This window comes from Amphibalanus amphitrite, unplaced genomic scaffold (genome assembly GCF_019059575.1).
Source record: "Amphibalanus amphitrite isolate SeventyFive unplaced genomic scaffold, NRLGWU_Aamphi_draft 001203F_arrow, whole genome shotgun sequence".
NCBI lineage: Eukaryota > Metazoa > Arthropoda > Thecostraca > Balanomorpha > Balanidae > Amphibalanus > Amphibalanus amphitrite.
In genome coordinates this window covers 70,799-98,278 of record NW_024882697.1, presented here as the reverse complement: position 1 = coordinate 98,278, position 27,480 = coordinate 70,799, and the positions used below count along the sequence as shown (strand labels likewise).

General features: G+C 46.7%; 1 protein-coding gene across 1 annotated transcript in view; it reads right to left on the bottom strand.

Annotated features, from left to right (window-relative positions):
* The window catches only part of LOC122371086 (serine/threonine-protein kinase/endoribonuclease IRE1-like), a gene marked incomplete at its 3' end in the record, with an annotated part of 133,332 nt that extends 106,291 nt beyond the window's left edge, over positions 1-27,041 (bottom strand). Inside the window, exons 1-5 of the mRNA XM_043347176.1 lie at positions 26,948-27,041; positions 26,322-26,433; positions 24,830-24,921; positions 24,334-24,465; positions 23,890-24,086 (exon numbers count right to left, since the gene is read on the bottom strand). Of these exons, the coding sequence (XP_043203111.1) occupies positions 23,890-24,086; positions 24,334-24,465; positions 24,830-24,921; positions 26,322-26,375 (475 nt within the window). The remainder of the gene's footprint in view (positions 1-23,889; positions 24,087-24,333; positions 24,466-24,829; positions 24,922-26,321; positions 26,434-26,947) is intronic.
* Between the last annotated feature and the right edge of the window lie 439 nt (positions 27,042-27,480).

The following is a 27,480-nucleotide window of genomic DNA, read 5'->3' as shown; positions in this document are numbered from 1 at the left end:
GTGGCCAGATAAGCCGCGAGTAGCTCTCTGTCATACGCGGCGTACTTCTGTTGGGCCTGACTGAGCTTCCGTGAAAAGAAGCCAATGGGAACGGGTACTCCGTCCACAATCTGATGGGGCGCGGCACCCACCGCGACTTGTGATGCGTCAGTAACGAGCTCGTACTGCTCGCAGTGTGGCACTGGGTGTGGCAGAGTGCAGGCGCCAGCCAGCGCTGCTTTACTGTCACTGAACGCCTGAGTCTGTTCCTCTGTCCACGTCAGTTCTTTGCTTTTTGGGTTGAGTCGAATCAGTTCGGTCAGGTGGAACGTGACATCGGCGAATCGCGGAATCATACGCCGGTAGAAGCCGATGAGTCCCAGATACCGACGCAGTGACTCTGAGTCATGCGGTAGAGGGAGGTCCAGAATCTCCTTCACTCTGGCCTTGGGAGGTGTGACACCTGTGCTGGTGACGTCATGGCCGAGGAAAACGAGCGACCTTTTCATGAACTCGCATTTCTCCAGCGAGATGCGAAGCTTGTGCTCAGCCAGCCTGCTGAACACGAGGCGCAAATCCTTCTCATGCTGCTCCTGGTTCTCGGAAAATACCAGAATATCGTCGAGATAGACGAACACGCACGGCACGTCTCGGAAGATGCCGTCCATGACCCTCTGGAATGTGGCACCTGCGTTGCGAAGCCCCATTGGTATGAAGGCGTATTCGTACAAGCCGAAGGGCGTGGTGACGGCCGTCTTCTCTGAGTCAGCGGGGTTCATAGGCACCTGGTGATATGCACGGAGCAGATCGATTTTGCTGAACCACTGAGCGTTGTGGAGCTTGGTTGAGAGGCTCTGAATGTGCGGCAGTGGGTAGCGATCCGGTTTGGTTACGGCGTTGAGCGCGCGGTAATCGCCGGTGACACGCCACTCACCAGGGGTACTCTTTGGAACCATGTGGATGGGTGAGGCCCATGGGGACCTAGACGGACGAATCACTCCTGTTTTGAGCAGCACATCGAGTGCTTGCTTTGCTGCGGTTAGTTTGTCGGGCGGCAGCTTGCGTGGGCTGGCGAACGTGGGTGGAGCGCTGCCGGTGTCGATGAAGTGAGTGGTTTTGATTGGCGAGTCTGTGTAGTCCGGCTGGTTAGGGCTGAGAACAGCGGGGTGATCCTCTAGGATGGGCCGCACTGTCTCAGGCACCTGAGCGAGATCATTTATCACCAAATGAACAGACTCCCCGGTCGTCGGTACACCGGGAGCAGAGAGCAGAGTGGTGGAGTCGCGGAGAACTTGGGAACCACAATCGACAACCAACGAGCTGTGAGCGAGAAAATCGTTACCGAGTAGTGGCTCTGTCACTTCAGCCACTACAAATGTCCATGTGTAACTGCGTCTGAGTGTGGGGAGGACAATATCGAGAGTGGCCTCGCCATGCACGCGCAGTGGCTGCCCGCTGGCAGTCGTGATCGAAACAGCGGACGGGTGGATTATAGTTCCGTTCACATAGGAGGGTGGAACCAGGGATACACCAGCGCCAGTATCCACGATGAATTTCAGGGGCTGATCATTCACCTTGGCTGTTACCCTAAGGAGCGGCAGGCCGAGGGCTGCGTTTACGGCCTGCTCCTCTCGTTTCCCGACTCTGAGGCTGCACGGGAGGGAGATGCAGCTCGTGAGGACGGCTGCATGGTCAGATCAGCAGCTTTGTCGGGCCAGTGACACCATGGCTTGCAAGTGCGTGCTCTGCTGCCGAAAAACAGGTGAGCACGGCACACTTTCGGCTTCTGGTCAGGATGGAACGGCGTGAGACCGAGAGACGCTCTTGAATCACGAGCATCACGAGCAGGGGAGTGTGTGGCGGCTCGGCTCTGCGGCTGAATGGCCCTGTGGTGCCTTGGGTGCTGCTGAGCCACAAAGAACGCCTGTGAGTCGGACTGTTGGTCCTGGTCCTGACAGTGAACCATGTGAGCAGCTGAGTTTTGCACAAGAGGCATCAGTTCGTCCGCGAGTTTGCCCAACTGCGACAATGAGAGCTCGCGCTGAGAAGCCAGAGCCGTAGCAATGCCTGTGGGTAGCGACTGGATAAATTTGTGCCGAACGAGATCGTCTCCGACACCAACCTTGTCGGCCACCTCTCTGAGCTCGCTTAGAAAGAGTGAGGGTCGGCCCGTCAGACGCGTTTTGCTGATCAGTTTCTCAAACATCTCTGGCTTTGTCTTTTCGTACATGTCAGTGACGGCTTTCTGTAGCTCAGAGAAATTTTTGTTGCTCAAGACAGCACGCGGAATGTGCGAGATGGTTTCCGGAGGCAGGGCAGAGAGAACGTGGTAGAATTTGGTCTGCGAGTTGGTGATTTTGGCAATGTTAAATTGGGCGTCCATAATAGCAAACCAGCCGTCAACCGCGGTGTCCATAAAAACCGGCGGCTTGATCGAGACATGATGGACCGGCTCAGCATGAGCGGGTTCCATCGTGCCCTCGTTCGTCATGATCGTTAAAGTATAGCCGGTGTTTGCAATGCACTGAACACTTAACCCGCGCCCCAGTGGCGGTCTCCGCCAACTTCGCCCTAGTGAGGGGGGGCATATGTTACCACCCACCTCTAGCTCAAAAACTAAGAGGGATAGAAAGACGCGGTAAAAAGCAGTCGATAGCTCTCAATGCGTACATTTGAAAGTATTTCAGTCATTTTTCATCTTAAAGCAATATTGGGGTCACCAGAGGTCATCAAAGGTCAAAATTTGCCAACGGTCATTATATTTTTCAGAAAACATGCCGTTATCTCAGGAACTATGGTAGCTAGAAAAACGCATGGAAAAGCAATCGATAGCTCTTGAACTCTTCTTTTGAAAAAGTCATTATCAAAATTGACCTCAGGTCACGGGTTTAGCCTCCAGAGGGCAAAATCTCCAAAAATAGCTGTTTTTACGAAAAGCGTTTTTCGGCAATAACTTTCGACAACAAAAAGCCACGACATTTCTATTGCCAGAATCGTGTTCCTCTCGCCGAGACGCGTCGAATGAACTATAATTTGACCTTGAAAGGTCAACTTGAAAATTTGACCTCAGGTCAAGGTCATGACCTGACCGGAAAAGGTCATGTTGCATATCAATCGATGCGTCTCGGCAAGACAAACATAATGAGACCCTCCCCAGCGTTCTATCTCTTTCCAATCGCGAGTTATTGGCAGAAATCTGTTTGTAGCCTCAAATGACCTCGGATGACCTTTCTAGAGGCTATCAGCAAAAATGACACCCTGGTCATCACGGGTGGTCCAAAACATTGTGATTCTGAAATATTTGGACTGTTCCTATGCGTACACACGGATCTAGAGGCATTTTCATTTTTCTCCATTGACTTGTAATGGAAAGGTCACGCCACTGACCTGACCTTAGGTCACGGATGTAAAAAATCCGAGATATACAAATTGTAGGCGCCCGTAGCATCATGCAATCCACCAAGTTTAAAAGCTTTGTGACAAACATTGCAGGCTGGACATGATTGCAAACTTTTTTTTAGGCTTGGTCAGTTAACTTGACCTGGTGACCTGACCTGACATGACCTGGGGTCAAAAATTTCACACATTGTCCAAAATTGATGTACCAAAAGCTACTCTAAGCGGCGCGGCGCTACGCGCCGCGGTTTTTTATTTACATGCAAAAAACCCTACAGGGTGGTAACATATGCCCCCCCCCACTGGGGCGAAGGTTAAAATTTAAAACACCGAGTGCAAAATCTAAAAGAGCCAATGGAACGCCGAAATAAAATCACCGAGAAGATAAATGCCTAACTAATCACACGGCGGAGGGATGGCACAGAAACCATCATGGAAAAGTGGCGCAGAAGCCACTGTGGAGCGACGGAATAGCAATCCATGTGGGGGAATAATATAAAATAATTGATTCGGGAATGAGCGGAGGCGACAACCCGGAAGTATGGAAAAATCGAACAAAAATCACGTCGGGGTCACCAATATGTGGTGCTGTGGGGCAGTTCACCACATATCAGTGACTGGATTTTACGTTAATCAGAAATGGAGAATATCAACCTGGTGCGTGTTCCAAAAATTCAATCAGTTCGATCCAAACGGCCCCAAGTAAAAGAATTAATTAAAAGAGCGGGTTGTTATATTTAAATTACCAAAACGAAGTCAAAAACCAAAACAGCGAATCAGACAATGGAGCGACGAAGAGACGAGAATGAAATCCAAGTTTGCCAAATATGCCCTGCCTAATCTAAGTTATAAATCCCGGACAGAACGGGCCAAATCGCGGAGCCAGACGTGACGCGTCTGCTCGGGCCAAGAGCTCGGCCAGAAGTCCCCGGGAAGCGCGCGGCCCGACGCAGCGGGCCGGGCCCCCAGACATGCGCAGAAGCCCTCGGACACCACGTGGCTGCGGATCGGAGCGCGGATTGGTCACTGGCCGACGCACTGCGGCAGCGCAGGCCGCAGACACGCGGTCGCATCGTGATGGGACAAAGTTCACTAACAGACACGTCCTGGGCCGCCCCCCCAGCGCCGGGGCGGGGTAGCGACGTCACAAGTCGGCGCGCGAATCGGTCTGCGCCGGGAACTCCCGTGCCGGCCGGCGACACACGTGGTTACCACAGGCTGATCACCGTGACGCGTTCGTCCCAGCCCGCTATCTTCGCATACTGTTCCATGTCACGTCGCCAAATTCGCCATTGTTGCATTGACATAGAGTATGCCGCTTTCTCTGGCAGAGATGATGCTGGGAGTTTTGCTGGCATGTTCGAGGCCCTATTGCCAGCTTCGCTTGTCTGTGATGGCACACTGCTTGCTTGACTGTGCTGCTGCGCCAGCAGCTGCGCGTTCTGCGCCTGCATCATTCGCTGCTGCTCTTGCACCATAGTTAGAAGTGCAGCTTGTTGCTGCTGCATCATTGCGAGCAGCTGACTGACATCGACCGAACTACCAGACGTCTCATTATTGTCGAGCAGCACACCATCTGTGGAATCAGAAGCCTCGTCTCCGTCCGGCGACTGATATTCTCTCGTAGACCGGAGCCTCATACCAGATTCACTGTTCGCCATTTGCGCTTTCGTCCAATGCGCCGCCGGATATCACGAGAACAAACCTAACTATAAAATTATGCTTAGGTTTACATATTCGCTACTATGGGTCCTACCGACCGCGCCATGTAGGATATATACAGTCGTGAGGTTCGATCCAAAGTGTATTATCCATCGTTGTCTCACGTATTCATAAATAAATAATACGCGCGTGCGCATTCTCCTTCTGACTCCTTCATCTCCCTTTCACAAGCCAGCTATGGTGCAGCATAGTAAGACGCTCCTATACCAGCCCGCTATGTAGAGATTATTGCACCCTCAGCCATTTTAACGTGAAAAGTTTGGATCCGTCACTTCCAGCCAGGCTCTCAGGTCATAAACTGGAGTAAAGCAAAATGTCAACTCTGAACAGACATGCCACGCAACCGGCCCTCTTTTCAATATTATTAGCTTTCTGCAATCATCGTCTGACTCCATCTCGATCAAACGCAGCATCCGGTTTCTACAGGGGCGTTTGACTGACCGGTCACACAATAACCAAAAACAAAATCAAAGCTTCATGCACACAAGTAAGAAACGGATGAAAAAGGCACAACCACGGCACAACTCTGCGCGGCAAACAACGGACAATGTCCCACGCAAGATCCCGCGTTTCTTCAGCGGCCTTGAACGGAATGGAAACATTACATTTCTTTTTTGGAGCTATTTGATGACGTCAAAAAATACAATACCCGTTTTAATGGTCAAAATCGAGACAATTACTCACAAAAATGTTTCCCTTTAAGCATTACAAATAAATTCTTTTAAATATTTAAATGACATTTTTTTTCAAACAAATCAATATTATTTGCTTACTTAAACGTCATATACAATTCTGAGATCACTACGGGGCTGTCTTAGAGTGTAGCTGCACTGGCAACCTTTAGGCTAGACTCCAGGGGTCATTATACCAGAACAACATGATTCTACCAGCCAGTAGCTCATTTTTCTACTAGATTGGTGCTACGCTCAGCATTTAGGTGCCAGATTCAGAAAAAAAGAGTAAGGCGTACCGATGAATAGGTGCCAGAAACAGCTAATTAAGGTCATTTTCCATGATTGGTGCTGGTATCCACCAAATAGGTGCTGAGGACCAATTTTGGGGCGAGTCAGCTTTTAGGTGCCAGAAATAGCTTTTCTGAGACGCAATTAAATGGCGTCCGTTTATTTGCACAAGGGAGTGGTCCCAAAGGGATCATATTATAAGTTCCTCCGACCGTGGAAGCCCGCGGTTGTTATAGCCAAAGTCGGAGATATGAACTATAGGATAAGGTTAGATGGTGCCAAAGCGACACTACTTGTGCACCACAACAGGCTCAAGCCACGAGCTGGACAGGATCCGGACCAGCCGCGGAGCGGTGTCGTGACCGATCCCGCGACTGATCCTGTGCACCCCGCAGGGGGGAGGGGACGTGTGGGTGACTGGTCTCGGGAGGTGGTGGGGGAGTCTCAGTGGAATGGCCATGCTGATGAACCAGCTGTACTCACTTATCTTGCCCCTGATCAGTCGTATGTCCCATGTATTTCGCATCCGGCACTGAATTTGAGTCCCACTGTGCCGCTCTTGACCAGCGGTGTCCCCGGTGATGCGGGAGATCAGGGACCTGATCCAGGCGCGGGTGACAGACTGAGTCCGGCTGGTAATCGTGAAGGGCAGACGGAGGGTTCTGAGACCACCGCATTAGGCGATGCGCCTCTGAGACGCTGTGCGCGGAGCAACAAAGGTGTGGCTCCTGAGCGGTTGACTTATGGGTAATTTTGTTTGGTAGCTGCCGTTGAGCCGTGAGCACTGAGCATTGTCATGTGAAAGTTCTAGCCCGAGTCTCTGTGGTGAAAATAATGTAGAGCGGACAATGTTGGGTCGAGGGCCCCGACTCCTTCATTTGTTATGTCTCTAGTGGGTTGAATGGAGACTCGTTCGATTATTGCCGCAGATTCAGAGGGATTTAGCTGGAATTTGTGCAGTGTTATAATGTGCTCATCGATGGCGTCAACTGTCCGGCGCGTGTGTGATTGATTTCTGAATTGTGCTGCCGCTGTTCCGGCCGGTGTTAACCCTATTAGTGGCAGGCTCCTGGCTACCCCTATTAGTGGCAGGGGGGGGGCTGTTTACGACCCCCCCTTGATATCTCGAGATCTAACGGGCCGATTTTCAAAATTCAAACGGCATTCGACTTCGCTCAACGTGATCTACATTTCTAAAAAAAAATTAAGAAAATGTCAAAAGGGGGGTTGAGGGGGGTAAAAACGGGCAAATTGCAGATACATTTTAGACTGCTTATCACGGCCAGGTTTCTGAACCAATCTTAACGCAACTTTTGCCGATCGATAAAGAATGAACCAGGAATTCACATGGATCCTAAAAATATGCATTTTCAAAAATCATAGGCGGATACAGATCATTGAGATTGGGGGTACACAAAAAGTATAGCAAATAAGGTTTTTGTTGGTACTGTTTCTAAAAAGGGTGGTAATGGTCTTGTTATGTTACAATTTTCTTATGAGAGAACGACTACAATTGTATTGGTCATGCATAGGCGGTGTCAGGGCACCTATGTTGGGAGGTAAAACATAACCCCCCTTTTTGGACGCCTGGATCCGCCTATTATAGCAAAAACGTGTCAAAAGAGGATGCACAATAACTTTGTATATGTTATCACATGATAAAACTGGTGCATACAGTTATAATACATCAGCATCGTGATCATCGCCCAAATGACTCGCTTCACGAATAGGACCCCCCAATTCCCAGTGCTCTGGAGCCGCCCTTGGTAAAGTTATGAACTTGAAATTTTCAGGGAATGTGCCCAATTTAGTTTTAGGAAAAGTCAGAAAATTTCAGCATCGTAGCTTCAGCGGTTTCGGAGATATTCCCGAAAAACCTGAGGGGTGGATGAAAACAACCCCCCCTGCCACTAATAGGGTTAAGCTGACGTTGAGAGGACTGTATGCTCGTTAAGGGGGAAGAGTATAGGCGGTGTGCCACGCAGCAATCCGGCGGCTCTACGCCGGTTGCGGGAAAATCAGGTCATGTGACTCAGGTCATGTGACTGCCGCGGGTCGAGAGCCACCAATCGCTGTGCGCCACGATTGGCCGGCGGGTGGGCCGTCCGGGCCGCGCGGCGGTGACCCCGCCATTCGTGCACTGGTTCTGTGTGGTTTGTGACGTGTGCGTCTGCGTGAACGGTAAGATTTGCTATTTTGTTACTATGAATTGTTGTAAACCCTCAGTTGTTGTTAACTTTGCTTTGCTTAGTGGTTATTTTTATCGTTGTCTGCATTTGTGCGTTGTTAAGTTAATTTTAATCTGTTGCAGGACGCGGGCTAGTCTGTAGGGCTAGTCTGTGGAGCTAATAGCAAGTTGATAGCGGAGATTATGTCTGAGATTTGAGATTTGAGCTCCGCACCACAATATAGACTAAGAAAGCATCAACACCGTGTCGTGGATGGGAGGCAGCAATCGTGACGCAGAGCTCGGCACCCCGGCCCTACATAACTACTATGCTTTTCAGACCCCATGAGACCCTAATTTTCGGCGATAATTTATTTACTATTTGTCCAATTTGCTTCAATTTTTCACAATGCACATTTCAGCTCAAGCGCCAATTTTTGCCAATATGTTCTCTTAACAAAATATCAAATTTTAGGGTACTTGTCGTTGCCTCGTAATGTTAAAATCGGCTCCGTAAATCCTTCAGTTGAGTAGAGGCTATCCGTGCGTAGGTGTGACGTCACAAACACGTGACCATTAAGCTCCGCCCTCCCGGCGGACGGGGTAGTGACCTTGGCCGGTCAGTCGGCTGCGTGGAGCGGGCGGGGCAGTAGCTGTCGCACCGGGGCGGCTCGCATGGACCGTAGCTGCCGTGCAGGTGTCGTTGCAGCCGTAATTTCATCGAATGGGCTAAATAGCGTGCATAAGTAACGCACCAGCTGAAGCCCTCGACTAATTGTATCTATCACAAATGTAGGTACGTACACCTTTTTCAGTCACAAAAAAATATATAACTTCATGAAATGCCGGATTTCAGCCGATGCCTACGAGATTTATATTTTTCCACACAAGATTCGGGGCTCGTGAAAAAACGCGCATAAAAGACGCTGTTGATTTCAAATGATTGTGTAAGATTATGTATCGCGTCAGACTACGTCAAAATTGCAAAACAGAATCACCATTAAAGGGACCCTCCCACCTTCAAAAAAGTTTATGAATTGGCATGAAAGTGATGTCGCTCGGTTCAAAAAGAGCGAAAACGAATATCTACCAAATTTCACCGAAAAATATTCACCGGTTTTCAAGATATTAGACTTTTACTTTTGTTTACTTTTTGGGATCTCCGCTGTTTCTAGCGACTTTATTTGGAAGCAATAGTTTGGCAGCTGAAAGTGCGGCACTTGTTGCGTGTAAAGCAGCATATACCACCGCAGGCTACAAAACGTTTTATTCAAACATTTAAAAATCGTTAGATATCTGCGCTGACGTCACACATTCAGAGGGGTATTCCTATGCATTAGCCCCTCTGAATCAAAATGCTGCAATTTTGAAATTCAATATTTCCGATTTAACCCTCGCCGGACCTATTGGTTTTCTACATACGCGCCGGCCGAGGGGGGGGGGGGGCCGGTACGACCCCCCTCGCCGTTTTGCCCCTGGTGGAGCTAGCGCGTCGCGAAATAAACGAACGTGTGCGCCGTTACGAGACGCAGATATTGGTACCCGATTTTAAGGTCTTAGGTCAACCGGTGACCTCTGAGGTCAGGTCAAGTGCCCCAAGGTACGGTTCAGTTTTTGGTGAATAACTTCGCAAAAAAGGCCGGAGAGCGCCGATTTTGGCAGCATCGTGTTCGCCTCGCTCAGGCGCGTCGAATGATATACTTTTTGTCCGGGTCAGGTCAACTTGGGGTGTTGACCTCAGGTCAAGGTCAGGTCAGCACATCCAGGTCACGAAGTTGGTCGAAAGAGGTCATGTTGCATATCATTCGATTCGGCAGGCCTTCCTGAGTCCATTGGTGGCTTTCCCGACTCGCTAGCTCAATTGGATCAAGAGTTATTGACGAAAAACTAATATGACCTTGATGACGTCATAAATGACGTCACGCAAGGTCAACATTGCAAAAGTGACGTATCTAACCTTGCAAGGAGTGCATTAAATCACGATTCTGTGTGCTTGAAATAGTTGGAGATCGTTCCCAGCGCCAGCATAGCAGTTTTTATTTTTCCCCATTGACTTATAATGGTGAGGTCACGAAAATGACTTGACCTCATATGACCTTTAGGAAAAATCCGAGATATACAAGTTGTGGGACTCATAATGAATACTAGATCCTGCAAGTTTCATTTCCCTGTGACATCTCCTCTGGCAGTGAGGGCGTTGCGAAGTTGCGACATCTGAAGACCGTGCAGAGGTTCACTTATGACGTCATAGATCAGTGACCTGACCTGACCCGAAAATGCGGTTGGTGTCAAAAGATCCGGCTTGGATCAAAGGTCAGGTATGCCAAGTTTCAGCTCTCTATCGCCAGCGTGTTCGGAGCTGTCGCGAATAAACCCTATGGGGGGGGGCGGCACCCGCCCCTCCCCCCTCGGCCGGCGAGGGTTAAGGCATTTCTCGATGTTGTGAGTGCCGAAACCGGTAATTGTGAGCCAGGGACCCCATTTTGGCTATCTCAACTCAAATCTAATGTTAACCCTCGCATGTGTGCGGCGTTTGCCAGCTTCTAATGTGCAGGGGGGGGGGGGGTCGGTTTGACCCCCCTTGCCGTTTGGCCCCTGATCGAGCTAGAGCTTCGCGGAAAAAACGAGCGTGTTGCCCGTGACGAGAGGAAGCCGATGATACCCAATTTTAAGGTCCTAGGTCATTGGTTGACCTTCCAGGTCAGGTCAATGACCCAAAGTCGGGAAAATCGGGACCTGTTAGAAAGTCGTAAAGTGTGGCTGCTAAGGGGTTTTTCGGGGTGCTGATCACGAATATCGTGTTAGTTTTGATCACAGATGATGTCTTTAAGCATTTTGACCAGGTCGGGTCAGGTCAGGTCAGGTCAACCAGTAGGGGTCGTGACGGGTATTCGTAGTACGTGTCAACCGCCTCTGACAGCTTCGTAACATGTTACGAAGTAACCAAAACTACTTCGTAAATGTTCAAATGGTTGCTAAATTCGAATTCAGCTCCAAAAACTAGCCTAGAAACATGTAAAACTCGAAAAAGTGAACCGAGGTCACCAAAGGTCACTGACCTGACCTGACCTTCAGGTGACCTTGACATCCACCCTTATGCATGGGAGCAACATCAAATCACATGTTTGAACGTTTGAAACCACGAAAAGCTTGCAAACGCGCGGCTAATGCAAGCCGATATACGCGGAATCGCGATTCCGGCCAAACATGGTCTCGGAAAAGAGGTCATAGGTCAAAGGTCATTGGGGTCAGGGTCATGAAATTTTCAGGATAGGTGTAAAATTGATCAATGCGAGGGTACTGAAAGTTTCGTCGCGATCAGGCGCTTTTTACGCGAGTTATTCGCGAAAAACCATGGGGGGGTCCATCCGACCCCCCTACACATGCGAGGGTTAAGGTGGGAGGGTCCCTTTAACCCGCGCCCCACTGGGGTCTGCGTATAACACGCCCTACTGGGGGGGGCTATTCATAGCCCCCCCTCCTAACTCCGAAACTACTGGGCCGATCGTCAAAATTCAAACGGCGTCTGATAGCCCCGGAAAAACTGTCGAGCGAAACCTAATTTCATTGACCTCGAGGTCACCGATGACGTCACAGGTCAGGTCAAAGTAAAAATTATTAGCATTTTGGCATCTTCACGTTTTGGGCTCTGGCCGCCGTCTTACAAGTCAGATCAGGCTCATTTTTGGTTCACACACTCGTGAATAGATGCTCTAGATACTCTGAGGGTACCAAACTTGTACTTTGATTTTCAGGTCAAGGTCAGGTCATCACAGGTCACGAAAATATTATATCATCCGTCGGTCACGTGACACATGTTTTATGGTCCATTTAGGCCAAACATTTCGAATTTGATGTCGTCTGTGTCATTTGAGGTCATTTTGAGTCAAATTTAGCTCAGGTCAGGTCACTTTCAGGTCAAAAAAGGTCAAATTTTGAAGTTATAATTTTTCAACAAAAAAGGTGTCTATTGGATGCAGTTTGAGCTAAGGAACACGATGGTGCTATTTATATTGGCGTGCGATGTCAAATTCGTGCTGAAAAATTGATTTGAAAAATTAATAATTGTTAATTTTTTGCAATAATGCGTATAACTTGGCCATTTTTGAAGATATTTAGCTAAAACTTGCTGGAGTTAGTCATGATAATGCGTTCTATCACATATATTCCGGTTTTTCCGAAAAGTCAAAAAGTTTTTGAAAAAAATGTAAAAATATAAATTTTGAATTTTATTATATAAAATTTTCCAAATTTTCAAAATTTCGAAAATCCGAGACAGCAGTTTGATAGCGCAATCTATTCTGAGCCCTCTCATGCAAAGAAATTGGATCTAGCTTAAAAACTGAGCTCTTGGGAGCGATTGCCGTGGTTCAATGTTTTGCGTCGAAATCGGCCGAACATGACGTCACTCTGACGTCATTTCCGGCCGACCTATGGTAGGTACGAAGTTCAAATTTTGACACAAGGTGTCAAATTGATGCAGCCGAAGGTGCTGAAAGTTTGGCGTCGATACGTCAAGCGGTATGGAAGTTATTGCAGAAAAACGGGAGGGGGGGCTATAAATAGCCCCCCCCCCAGTGGGGCGCGGGTTAACATGATGCAATTTATGTGTTTGATATATGAAATTTGATTAGGAATATGCCGGCGTGATCGATTTATATCATTCCGGTGCAACTAAGCATTGAACACCTTCAGGACTAATCCATTTGATCATAGACTTAGGTTGAGGAGGTCGCCAAACTAACTTTGCCCCCAGAGCTTGTGCGTTGAAATGCAAACATGAAAAGTAAAAGCCTAGAGATAGTTCCCTCACCATTGAGGACATACCTACTGTTACTTAAGTTTTACAAAATAAGATACGAGTTTATTGATGATCGTTCTCGTGTAGTGCCCAACGTCCGCCTGCCACATTGCTATTTCTTTTCTAGCACGTCTTAACACGCGCAGTGGAAGGGGGGGGCGGATTTCGCCCACCCCTCCTGTTTTTCGCCAATAACTCGCGCCGCAAGCATGATATCAATGTGAAATTTCGGCTACCTGTCCAAAATTGAATTGCGGATCTTCTCGTGCAAGAAGTAAGAAAATCGGTTCACATCTTTTCTAGTAATAGTGGTGTAAAGTCAAACATCCTGCCGCCGCGGCGCCGCGGCGGCGCGGCGGCCGGCGCTAGCCGTTACGCGCCGCCTGAATTGTAGACTGTGCCGGGGCGGGGCGGTTCCGTCTTTACATCGCGCTCCTTACCGCTGATTATATTCGATTCGCGTCAAATTCGATGAGAAGACTGAGAAATGTACAGGCAATCATATGGTCAAAGAATTTTGAAAATCGGCCGGTAACAACTTGAGTTATGAGTGTGTAAACACAAAATTGTGATTGCCGCGTTTCCCTCGTCGGCCGATCCCGCTTCAGCCGGCGACATCTTACCCTTAGCAGGCTTCTAACTGCCATATTTATTGTTGGATTATCTAGAAATTCACCATACATACTCACAAATGTTCGTTCTTTCGTATAGTGAAAGATTAAAGAAAATCGGCCGGTAACTTTTTGAGTTATCGGCGTGTAAACGCAAAAAAGTCGCTAATATGGCAGATTTGACCACATTTGACCTCATTTGACCTTGAAGACATTGACCTAGGGTCATGAAATTCACACACAACAGAGTTCCTCATGGCCCCCAACTACCCTCCAAATTTCGTCTTTCTAGCTCCAGTGGGAGCTGAGATCTTAGGGGGGGGGGCGACATCCGCCCCCCCCCCCTTCCACTGGGCGTAGTACTCGCAACCCTTCCACTGCGCGTGTTAACCCTCGCCCGCACATGCCATTTTCCCATCCTAGAACGCACATGGGGGGTGGGTTGCCAACCCCCCCCCCCGCGCCATTTCGTTTCTGTTGGAGATAGAGCTTAGCGGTAAAGACAAAAAAGATTCTTTGGGAAGAGACAAATACAATGATACCCAGTTTTACCTTCTCAGGTCAGTCATTGACCTTCCAGGTCAGGTCAAACTAAAAAATGTTGCTGTTTTGGGTCACCGTTGGATTTCAAGTGCGCTGCTTATCATATACCGATGACGATGCCGTTTTCTGGTGCCAAGCCAGCTAGAACCTCTTTGTCACACTATCCGACCAGGTTTTTGATGCTGAGGTCATTTCAGGTCAAGTTAGGTCAAGGTCAATTATATGTGTTTGTATGTCTGTGTGTGTCTGTGTGTATACTGATGTGTGCACCGATTGTTTATGTGTCCACATTACATGAAATCATGATCTGAGAAGCTTTTACCAAAAATGCAGTAAAAAAATTCACAAAAAAGTAAATTCCGCTTGCCTAAAACGCAATTATCTTAGATGACCTAGGTTGACCTTGACCTTGACCTTGACATCTGTACATCGTCGAACAACATGTTCCATGATAGGTGGGAGGTAAGACTGGTAAAAAAGGCCGAAATCAATGTGTCAAAAGCTCACAAGGCCCATAGCCAACGCAAGATGTCGAGAATTGGCCATTTGGGTCATAACATGACCTGAAAAACAAGGTCATATCTCCGAAACCAATAACCACAGAAACTTGAAATTTTCAGTGGACATCAAGAACGGATAGAGGAGCAGCTATACGAAACATCAGCCTTCTAGCTCTAAAAATGTTGAGTGCAGAGCAGAAAGACTACCTGGGGGGGGGGGGTGGCAACTGGCTACCACCACCCCCCATGTGCGGACAAGGGTTAACAATATAACACACACATGACACCGCGATAAAGGCCATTTCTACCATACGACATATTACGCTTCTGCCCCACCCGGCGCCCCGCACCGCTTCACGAATCACGAATACGGTCGTTTCGCTGGAGCGATGCCCCAGGCACTCGGCCGTGCCCGAGACTCTTCATCCTACTTTGTTCATTGTTGCTTTCTGCGCCTTCCTCAGAAACATTTATTGGCACTGCCAAATATATCAATATTTTTGGGTCAAGCAGAGGCTTACACATGATCTTATAGGTAATCGGGTAGTGACCTGACCCAACCTGACGATGAGATAGGTGCAACTCCGGCTCTAAATAAATGTTCAGAGTCCAAGAGTCTATCCATCTTTCCTTCTACGGCCGGTTCCGTTCCAATAGATCCTACACCTTGTACCTTGATTCTGATCATTTTGAATATTCTGAGCTGGTTCGACGTTTAAATACCAAAATAAGGTGGAGAGGATACCAAATGCCCTCAAACGGATATTTTTTGGCTTTCGTCCCGAAAAAACTTTGCCAGCTTCACTTGTCTCCAGTATGTGGTCCCGCTCCGACCTCTCCGCGGTGCTGACACCGACTGAAGCGACATAGACCCATGGCGGTCACGGCCAGTGGGCCGAGTTTAGTTGGGCCCGGCGCAACGTGATTGGCCAGCGCTCCTATCCAATCCGGTGCGGTAGCGAGAGAGCCTCTATCCGGGTGCAAAAACTGAGTAATATTACGAGCCATTAGCCAACGACAAGTGCTCTAAATTTTGAATTTTTGTTAAGAGACCATATTGACAAAAATTGGCGCTTGAGCTGAAATATCGCCTGCCAAAATTTCAAGCTAATTGGACAAAAATTGAAGAAATTATCGCCGAAAAGCAGGGTCTCATGGGGTCTGAAATGCATAGTAGATGGCGTTGAGCCTTAGTCGAGTCCATGTCAAATTCAAGGAGAGGTCACTACCGAGCTGGGCCAGTTGGGGAGGTGGGTGAGGGGGGGGTGGCGAGGTCACGGGACGGGTGACCTGTCAAACAGCCCCGGCGCGGTTGGGCACTGCCGCAGGCAAATGGCGCACTCCAGCCGGCCTGTTCCATATCGCGGTGGTGGGCCCGGCGGCCGGTAGCCTGGCCGCTTGGAAGGGAAGGATGATGAGGCGTTGTTTACTGCGGCCGGTTTATCTATTGTCAAGTTTCAACTAACTATGATGCACTCAAATGCTTGCGAATGCTCCGAGCGTCCAGTAGCTCTAAGGATTAAGGTTATTCGTATCTCCTGAAATTTTCATTTGATATAATTAAAGCACAAGAAAGATCGTATCGTTCGCCGGTTTTTGACTGGCTGGCGTTTCTTGTGTAGAGCGCTCTTGTGTAAATAATTATAACGCAGGCTATTATGTTTTTGATGACGGGCCTCTAAGGTCAAGTTTAGACGTTAAAAAGAAGATGGGGAAACGTGGGCAAATAGGCCCATTTTTCTGCATTAAGTCTCGAATAAAAAAAGTGTTATACGTATAAGTTAAAAAACAATAAGACCATTTAACAAAAATATTTGACCCGAAATTAAATTCTGTTTTGTCTGACCATGATTGCGTGTAGGACCCCGGTGCAACCTGGTTCGAACCGGTCGAATCTGGTTCGGCTCCCTCATTTACCGGGCTTAGCCTAGTAACATTGACAGACGTCAGACATTCAACCAACAACTTTGGCCGAAACACTGACAAGCAAGCTGCTCAGGGCGATGGATGCCCGTAGCGCAGAGGGTGGGTAACCTGTGAGCTGAATGCGATGTCGTGAGTTCGAGCCTCACTCCCGGCTCTAGTTTTATCTAGACACGAACCAAAACCTTTCCTTCTACTGCAACACTGACAAGCACGGTGATTTATCTTTTCCCAATATCCTCTCAACAACGTTAAAATTGTCGCACCTAAAGGTTTTGCTAAGCTAATCTTTAAAAATATTTTTGGTCATTTTTCTGGACCCATATTAACTCTTTTTCTTTTCTTCTTTCTTTTCTTTTTAATCTTTTCGACCCGATTAAACCCACAAATGCTGAGCGTGCCAAACAATGAAAAAAAACATGAAACTCAAAGAACAATTTAGAAAAGTCAAAGACAGCATGCAAATGTCGACTGAAAGTTTAGGTGCTAGATTTCAATTATCATTTGTTTAAGATTTTTGCTGAAGTGAATGGCGTTTTTCGCTTGCCCGTTTGTTTGAGATGATTATTCCCTTCAGTCGCATTTTTTCTGGCTCCTCATGAAAAGGATACCACCATACCGGAGTGAATGCACCCGCAACCATCATCCCCTCCCCTCAGCCTCGGCGCAGTGACGGCCGGCCCACTCCCGGCGCCAAGCCCACGCTCCGCGCCGCGATAGCGCGTCACTCCCCTCCCTCCCTCCTTCCCCCACAATGACCGGTGACCCCACTCCCCTCGCGATTTGGACTCGCCCTACCCCGACCGTAGCGCCACGTGGTGGCTCTAGAGATCTTAACCCGCGCGGGGCTGGGGGGGGGGTAAATTTTACCCCCCCCTCAGGAATTTTTGCGATATCTCAAAAACGGCGGCGCGCAGCGCCGCCAAACTTTCAGTACCTTTTCTTACATCAATTTGACACGTTCCCTGAAAATTTGAGCGAAATCCGTCGGAAATTTTTTGAGAAATTGACGTTTTAGTGACGTCATGTTCGCCATTTTCGCCTCAAAAACGGCAAAAGTTCAAACGCCGCTAACATCTTCATTTTTAAAGGAATCAAGACGTAACAAAAAAGGTTATACGTAATTTTACTTTGTCTATCAAATGGCTATCTCGGTTTTTTGAAAATTTTGGATTTTGGCCTAAAGTTTTTCAAAAAACTGACTTTTTTGGGAAAATCATTATAAAATCCAAAATTTTGAGTCTATCGAAAAAACCGGAATATATGTCAGAGAAGTGGTCTATGTGCACCTACATACCAAATTTTAGAAGAATCGGTTCAAAAATGTGGGAGTTATCCAAAATTTTATGACGTCACGACACACAAAATTTTTGAAAAATGACTTTTTTGGAAGTTCTAGACCTCGTACGGAAACAAAAATAGCACCATTCGATTCGCCGTGAAAAACTGCATCAGATAGACACCTTTTTAGGCCTTAACAACCAACTTCAAAATTTGACCTCACTTGACCTGACCTTGACCTGACCTCGATCTGAAATTCATCCAGAGGTGGTCCATATCACTTATTGAGTGTGCCTATTGAATTCTATGAGTAAAATGACCCATAAAACATGTGTCGCACATGCCCTTTTCTATATTTTGTTTTTTGGTGACCTGACCTGACCTGACCTGACCTTGACCTTGACCTCTGAATGATATTGTATGCAACGAATATTGTCTTGGTAGCCTAAGAACACGTTTTGGGCGATCAGTCTCAGTCCATGACTCCATTCTTCGGCAACTACGGTGCAAGGCCGATACTGTAGAAACTTGCAATTTGTACCCTTGACCTGACCTTGACCTTGACCTCAAACTTTAAATTAAGTACATGTTTTTAGTAGTTCGTGATGAGAGCTTTCGATTGGCGTTTGAATTTTCCAAATCGGACCATTAGTTCGGGAGATAACAGGGGGGGTAAAATTTACCCCCCCCCCAGCCCCGCGCGTTCGGCTGGAGACCCCAGCCCCGCGCGGGTTAACCCTATTAGTGGCAGGGGGGGTTGTTTTCATCCACCCCTCAGGTTTTTCGGGAATATCTCCGAAACCGCTGAAGCTACGATGCTGAAATTTTCTGACTTTTCCTAAAACTAAATTGGGCACATTCACTGAAAATTTCAAGTTCACACCTTTACCAGGGGCGGCTCCAGACACTGGGAATGGGGGGGTCCTATTCGTGAAGCGAGTCATTTGGGCGAAGATCACGATGCTGATGTATTATAACCCGCGCGGGGCTGGGGGGGGGTAAATTTTACCCCCCCTCGCGAATTTTTGCGATATCTCAAAAACGGCGGCGCGCAGCGCCGCCAAACTTTTAGTACCTTTTCTTACATCAATTTGACACGTTCCCTGAAAATTTGAGCGAAATCCATCGGAAAATTTTTGAGAAATTGACGTTTTAGTGACGTCATGTTCGTCATTTTCGCCTCAAAAACGGCAAAAGTTCAAACGCCGCTAGCATCTTCATTTTTAAAGGAATCAAGACGTAACAAAAAAGGTTATACGTAATTTTACTTTGTCTATCAAATGGCTATCTCGGTTTTTTGAAAATTTTGGATTTTGGCCTAAATTTTTTCAAAAAACTGACTTTTTTGGGAAAATCATTATAAAAGCCAAAATTTTGAGTCTATCGAAAAAACCGGAATATATGTCAGAGAAGTGGTCTATGTGCACCTACATACCAAGTTTTAGAAGAATCGGTTCAAAAATGTGGGAGTTATTCAAAATTTTATGACGTCACGACACACAAAATTTTTGAAAAATGACTTTTTTGGAAGTTCTAGACCTCGTACGAAAACAAAAATAGCACCATTCGATTCGCCGTGAAAAACTGCATCAGATAGACACCTTTTTAGGCCTTAACAACCAACTTCAAAATTTGACCTCACTTGACCTAACCTTGACCTGACCTCGACCTGAAATTCATCCAGAGGTGGTCCATATCACTTATTGAGTGTGCCTATTGAATTCTATGAGTAAAATGACCCATAAAACATGTGTCGCACATGCCCTTTTCTATATTTTGTTTTTTGGTGACCTGACCTGACCTGACCTGACCTTGACCTTGACCTCTGAATGATATTGTATGCAACGAATATTGTCTTGGTAGCCTAAGAACACGTTTTGGGCGATCAGTGTCAGTCCATGACTCCATTCTTCGGCAACTACGGTGCAAGGCCGATACTTTAGAAACTTGCAATTTGTACCCTTGACCTGACCTTGACCTTGACCTCAAACTTAAAATTAAGTACATGTTTTTAGTAGTTCGTGATGAGAGCTTTCGATTGGCGTTTGAATTTTGCAAATCGGACCGTTAGTTCGGGAGATAACAGGGGGGGTAAAATTTACCCCCCCCCAGCCCCGCGCGTTCGGCTGGAGACCCCAGCCCCGCGCGGGATAACTGTATACACCAGTTTTACGAACATTGAATGAAAGGTATCATGTGATAACATATACCTACAAAGTTATTGTGCATCCACTTTTGACACGTTTTTGCTATAATAGGCGGATCCAGGCGTCCAAAAAGGGGGGTTATGTTTTACCTCCCAACACAGGTGCCCTGACACCGCCTATGCATGACCAATACAATTGTAGTCGTTTTCTCACAAGAAAATTGTAACATAACAAGACCATTGCCACCCTTTTTAGAAACAGTACCAACAAAAACCTTATTTACTATAGGGTAGACCGGGGCAAGTCGCCCCGCCGAGGTAAAACGCCTCACCGATGTTTCTCGGAACTGGCAGAGTTCTGGGGAAACATCCTCTCTTCTATAAAACGTGCACTATATGATCATTATATGAGCAGACTGGAAAGAAATTGTGATGACTCTTTCGGGAGATATAGCCAAAAATGTGTTTTTTGAGTGATTTTTATCTTTTGTTGTCAGATTATGCATCATGGCGTTCTTTTATGGTCCACATCAGGTTAACGACTTTTATGTATTTTGAACAACTATTGTTTAACGCTTATCATGCCGGGTTGGTTCGTGTTAGATTATATCTTCCTGGAGTGCAAGGCGTTGTTCTCTGACCGAACTACGTGATGGGGTAAAACGCCCCAGTAGGTCGCGGGGCAAAAAGCCCCATGGGGCGTTTTACCTCATGTGTTGTTCGGGCTACCCACTTTCTAATGTTCGGTAGCTGGCGAACAGTAAGTTTCTATGCCTTTATGTGTATTTTTCTCAGCAACTGGATGGAAAAGGGAGTATTTTGTAAACATTTGCATTGCAATAATTTATTATTTGGTCTTATGAGGCAGGTGAAAAACCTGCTCATACAATAGTGTCATAGCTGAACACCTGACAGGATGGAACGTGCTAACTCTAGTGCCGTGCCCCCAGTGGTCTAACGGACCTCTCACATAAGATTTAGCCAACTACCATGTTAAATCTTTAACCCTCGCCCGCACATGCCATTTTCCCATCCTAGAACGCACATGGGGGGGGTGGTTGCCACCCCCCCCGCGCCATTTCGTTCCTGTTGGAGATAGAGCTTAGCGGTAAAGACCAAAAAGATTCTTTGGGAAGAGACAAATCCAATGATACCCAGTTTTACCTTCTCAGGTCAGTCATTGACCTTCCAGGTCAAGGTCAAACTAAAAATGTTGCTGTTTTGGGTCACCGTTGGATATCAAGTGTGCTGCTTATCAAATATCGATGGCGATGCTGTTTTCTGGTGCCAAGCCAGCTAGAACCTCTTTGTCACACTACCCGACCAGAATTTTGCTGCTGAGGTCATTTCAGGTCAAGTTAGGTCAAGGTCAATTATATGTGTTTGTATGTCTGTGTGTGTCTGTGTGTATACTGATGTGTGCACCGATTGTTTTTGGGTCCATATTATATGAAATAATGATCTGAGAAGCTTTTACCAAAAATGCAGCCAAAAAAACTTCAAAAAAGTAAATTCAGCTTGCCTAAAACGCAATTATCTTAGATGACCTAGGTTGACCTTGACCCTGACCTTGACCCCTGTACATCATCGAACAACATGTTCCATGATAGGTGGGAGGTAAGACTGGCAAAAAAGGCCGAAATCAGGGTGTCAAAAGCTCAAAAGGCCCACGGCTAACGCAATATGTTGAGAATTGGCCATTTGGGTCATGACATGACCTGACAAACAAGGTCATATCTCCGAAACCAAAAATCACAGAAACTTGAAATTTTCAGTGGACATCAAGAAAGGATAGAGGAGCAGCTATACGAAAAATCAGCCTTCTAGCTCTAAAAATGTTGAGTGCAGAGCAGAAAGACTACCTGGGGGGGTGGCAACCACCCCCCCATGTGCGGGCGAGGGTTAATCTAAAGTATGGGGCTACTTGCCCCAGGCCGTGGGGCGTTTTGCCCTGGGGTTGGGGCAAAATGCCTCATTTGCAGTTGCTTCACAAATCACTTCCTAGCTTGGAGTCCGATCATAAGTGAATGAATTTGAGGGGTGCAATTTAAAGTAAAATGTCCAAAGAACGCATTGAGCACAAATTTGGCCTTCCAGGTGATGTGGGACAAAATTTATGTAGCAAAATAAATTATCTGGGGCGTCTTGCCCCAGGCTACCCTACTTTTTGTGTACCTCCAATCTCAATGATCTGTATCCGCCTATGCTTTTTGAAAATGCATATTTTTAGGATCCATGTGAATTCCTGGTTCATTCTCTATCGATCGGCAAAAGTTGCGTTAACCCGCGCACCGACGGGGGTCTGCGCCAACTTAGTACCGACGGGGGGGGGGCGGATGACCGCCCCCCCCCCCCTGAGATCTCGAGAACGAAGCAAGATAGCGACAAGCGGTAAACGGCATCGGATACGCACGGTCAAGATCTACAATTTTTACAAAGGTCATTTTCAGGTCAGGTCAAAGATGACGTCACAGGGGTCGAAAAAGTCAAAATGGCGGCGCTAAATATGGAGAGTTTTTCTCGAATAACTTTCGAATTAGTCAAGATAGGAACAAACTAAGGGCATCATCGTGATCCTCTCGTCAATCCGCATCGAATGATATATATGTTGACCTCGAAAGGTCAAGGTCAAAGGTTGACCTCAGGTCACGTGACCTCGAGGTCATCATGTATATCATTCGATGCGTCTTGACGAGCTGAACACAATGAGACCATCCACGCGTCTGTATCTGGTTCCTGTACGGAGTTATTGGCCAAAAACCTTTGGTGACCTTTGATGACGTCACATGACCTCACAGCTGCCCAACAGCAAAACAGACCTCAAGGTAGTGAAGGTTGATCGTATATGAAGTCATGTATGGTATATGGGGCCATTCCGACCCGTTTTAGTGGTAAAAACAGGGAGTTGATTTTTCCCCCATTGACTTATAATGGGGAGGTCGCGAAATTGACCTGACCTTAGGTCACCGATATCAAAATTCCGAGATATACAAATTGTAGCTACTAATGACCTTATAACATCCTGCGACTTTCAAAGGCCTCCAACATCTACTGTAGCTCTGGCACGGTGGCAAAGTTGCAAAAAAGTGACTTGAGGTTGGGTCATTCAAAGTGACCTGGTGACCTGACCTTGAAAGGTAGGAGGTTCAAACTTGCACACCATGTGTAAAATTGATAAGGGAATAGTCATACCAAATTTCGCGGCGCTACGCGCCGCGGTTTTCCCGCTATTCGCGAAAAACCTCAGGGGGGCGGATATCCGCCCCCCCCCCCGTCGGTGCGCGGGTTAAGATTGGTTCAGAAACCTGGCCGTGATTAACAGTCTAAAATGTATCTGCAATTTGCCCGTTTTTACCCCCCTCTACCCCCCTATTGACATTTTTTAATTTTTATTTTTTAGAAATGTAGATCACGTTGAGCGAAATCGAATGCCGTTTGAATTTTGAAAATCGGCCCGTTAGATCTCGAGATATCAAGGGGGGGTCGTAAACAGCCCCCCCCCCCTCCGCCACTAATAGGGGTAGCCAGGAGCCTGCCACGAATAGGGTTAAATAGACCCACTGTACAGCCCACCGCTAAAGTAATGTAGGGTTTTACCAATCTCAACGGTTGGCTTTGACTGACGATTGTTTAATGCGGAATGATCGAAAAGAAGATGTCAATAGCTAAAGTTGCAGCTGCAAGGGTGACGATACATGTAAGCTACATTCAAAGTTTCATTGTAGTCTGGTTAATCGTTCCTAAGCTTCAGAAGCAGAACATACCCATGACTGAAACCCCACATTACTTCTGCTGTGGACTGTACATACCAAGGCTAGAACTGAATGCAAAGCAGTGAATATAAATAATAAAACTCACCGATTTTTTGCTGGTGCAGCCATTCAAGTGCCTTTGACGAATCTCTAAGAATGCTGATTTCATCGAGATTATCAAGCTCGTCCATATCAGGTTTGGTATGGACGCCCTGCTTCCTTTCCACGTAGTCTTCCACCGTACCGAGTGCTAACTCCATCGCAATATAGTAGAAGTTGTCAGTCCTTTGCGTCATGTAGTACCTTAAAAATGAGTGAAAAGGGGCTTTTAGATTAAACCTGGTTCTGCTCACGGGGTGTTTGAATACCCCCTAACGCTTTCCGCCAAACCTAAAAGAAACGGCGACACGTACACTACAGATGCACTACACTGTACACACTGTACAAATATGTACACTTTTAGATGCATAAAAAGTCACGTGGCTGATGCATTGGTCACAGAGGGTCATAGAGGGTCACATCGATCCCACATGCATTGGTCACAGATTACCTGATGACCCTCGCGTCATCCTCTTCGACTTTCAACAGGTTGCCTACTTCATTTTCTATCAGCAGTCGCTCTTCATCAGTGCGGTAATGGATGCGCTTTATCGCCACTTCTTGCCGCATGTCGCATTGTCCTCTGTACAGGGAAGATATGTCATACTGGTGTCATACATGTCAAGCAAGATCTAAAGTAAAAAAATCAGCACCGGACCTAGCAAAGACGGAAATGAAGCCAGTGTAGGCATTTATTGCACCCATGTGTAGTATTCATCACAAATGCTGGTCCTCGTGGGTACCTACTCTAGCGTGATCTTCAAAAGCGTCATCAGCATCGCCAGCTCTTAACCGGAAAACTCTATCATATTCATATAGCCTTAATATAAGCCGAATTCCAAAACATTGCAGGCTAAGATTAAAAAACGGGCATTGTATAAACGCCACTGCACAGCAGACACCAAAGCCCGGAGCCGTAACAAGCTATATGACACGCTTCTACTTACCGAAAAACAGTAGATAAGGCACCCTTCCCCAAGAAGCCGCTTTTAGCGAACGTGATGCTCCCAACGGTAGTGATGTCTCCGTCCCTTTTTTCCTGTCGGCAATATTAGTTTAACCCGCGCCGTGCTGGTGGCCATATGTTTTCCGTGTCGTGTTCGGGGGGGGGGGGCGTTTTCACGTCCCCCCTTCAAATTTGGCTCCTGGGCCACGTAGCGACACGCGGTAAGCAGCAATCGAAAGAGCGTCAAAAATAAAGACGGGAATACTTAAGTTGTTTTTAGGTCCGGTCACCAGAGGTCACCAATGGTCAAATTTAGTCCACTTCAATTTTGCCACTGCTAAAGGCTAACTTGGGAATCAATAGACCTAAAGCGCCGCAAAAAAGCGCATTCGATAGCCCTTTTACAGACCTTTCTGAGCAATGTTCTCAGATTTGGACTCAGGTCAACGGTTCAGCCTCCAGAGGGCAAAAACTCAAAAAACAGCCGGTTTCACGAACAGTGATTTTCGGTAATAACTTTTGACTCAAGCAAGTCACCTTTTTAGCCAGCATCGTGCTCCTCTCGTCAAGATGCGTCGAATGAACTATTTGTTGACCTTGAAAGGTCATTTGGAAAATTTGATCTTAGGGTTAAGGTCATGACCTGACCGGAAAGGGCCATGTTGCATATCAGTCGATCCGTATCGTCGAGCTGAAGACATCTGACGTGTTTTCACCACTCTAGCGCGTCTCTATCAAAAGTTATAGCCAAAAAACTGCTAGTGACCGTTCATGACCTGATATGACCTCAGGGGCACATAAAGGGGTCACAGGAGCATTTTATCGATTCATTGTGTCATGTTTACCCATGCACCGATGTTTGAGAGGGTTTTGAACGATATTCGTCCAAGAGAGGGCATTTCAATTACTCCCATTGACTTAGGTATAAAAGAGAAGTCGCAAAATTGACCTGAACTTAGGTCACAGATATAAAAATCTGAGAAATACATTTTATACTTATTGCCATTCTTATCAATCGCTGAAAGTTTGAAAGTGATCGTTCAGTCGGTGTAGCTCTAGCGAGCCTTTGAACTTTTTTCTGAGGTAAGGTCACTTGACGTGACCTGGTGACCTGACCTTGAACGACCTGGGTCTGAAATTTTTACAACATGTGTGGAAAAAATGCATGAACAGTGAGATGCATGCATGCATGAACATGAACAGGCACGCCGTTTTTGAGATATTCGCAAAAAAACCTGAGGTGGGGGGGGGGCGTAAAAACGCCCCCCCCCCCAGCACGGCGCGGGTAAAGTTAACCGTCATGTGCCATGTCTCCCTCCAATTGAAGTACGTCGGATACCTTAAAAATAACATTTCATTTCGTGTTTCAATAAGTGTGTATTTTAGTTCAAAAGCATTATACAATAGCATGGTAAGTGAAAATAAGCTACGCTATTTTCGAGTACATAACCATTGCACAAAAAAAAAACACCAGCATATGATTATTTACTTACATTGGTGATGGGCAGGGAGCATTTTCCTGAAGAAGGTTGATCAGGCATCGCCATGTCCCGATCCAACCGGAAACTTGGGTATCATCCGACAAAGGCAGTTATCTTAACCTCCCTCGAAACGATGACGCAAGGACCGTTAGAGATTGGCGTGGAGTCCTTTGAGACCAACGCAGGGCCCTTACATGTTTTGAATTCAGCGTTGGGGGCCCGGAGTGGCACAAAACAAGAGTCAATAAGCGTAAGCTCACTGTTGAATAATGTGACATCCGCAACTGTCATAGAGATAATCCCACATAGGTATGCTTAAAAAGCGTAATGAAAAAATGCCGAAGACATTTGTCAATGATTTGCTTCCATAAATAGATGATTTTAATGTGAATCTTGATTATAATGTGTGTTACTGCCTTGTCAGAAATCCATCTCGTTTTATGTAATGGTGCCTAAATTCACAAATTATACTAAGGCTACACGTTAATTTCACAATGATATGACTAATAATAAATACGTGTATGATGCCATTCAATTCAATTCAATTGTATATCCAATTCAAATAACTAATTATGGCTAATAATACCAGTAAATTAATGACAAATTAATTCATCCATAAAAATTATCTTATCACTTACCGAGTCTCAGACGCGGAGCGAAAAGTTGAGAAATTTTTCCGCAAACCTGCAAGAAAGCTTCCCTCTATGGACACGGGCTCAGCGTCTGTCGAAATATGCCCCACCCGAGAGGCCCTTACCGTCCACCGATGCACTGCTCTGTAGTATCATAGTCCGTATTTGATAGTCGCTATCAGCTCTGGTCAATCTATATCAGTGCCGTGCAACAGTGTATTGGGCATGGGCAGACGGTGGTGGTATGAACATGATAAGCTGTGAAGTGGTCTAGAGAGTGAGCAGTGGTGGCGGATTCCATTTTGGCGTGGGGGGAGGGCAACAGCTCAGACGAGATGATGTCATAGCCGGATCCAGAAAGGCGGTTTCGACGATGCGGCAACATACCCATAGAAAATTGTCTCCAAAATCCGAAATATCCTCGGATTTTGATTGTTTTCATACCTACTGCTGAGCAGTTAAAAGCAAAAAAAGAACTTATAAAAGTCTTATTACCTGTAAGAAAACATGTTTTTGACGATTTTGGGCGTTGTGAGGGG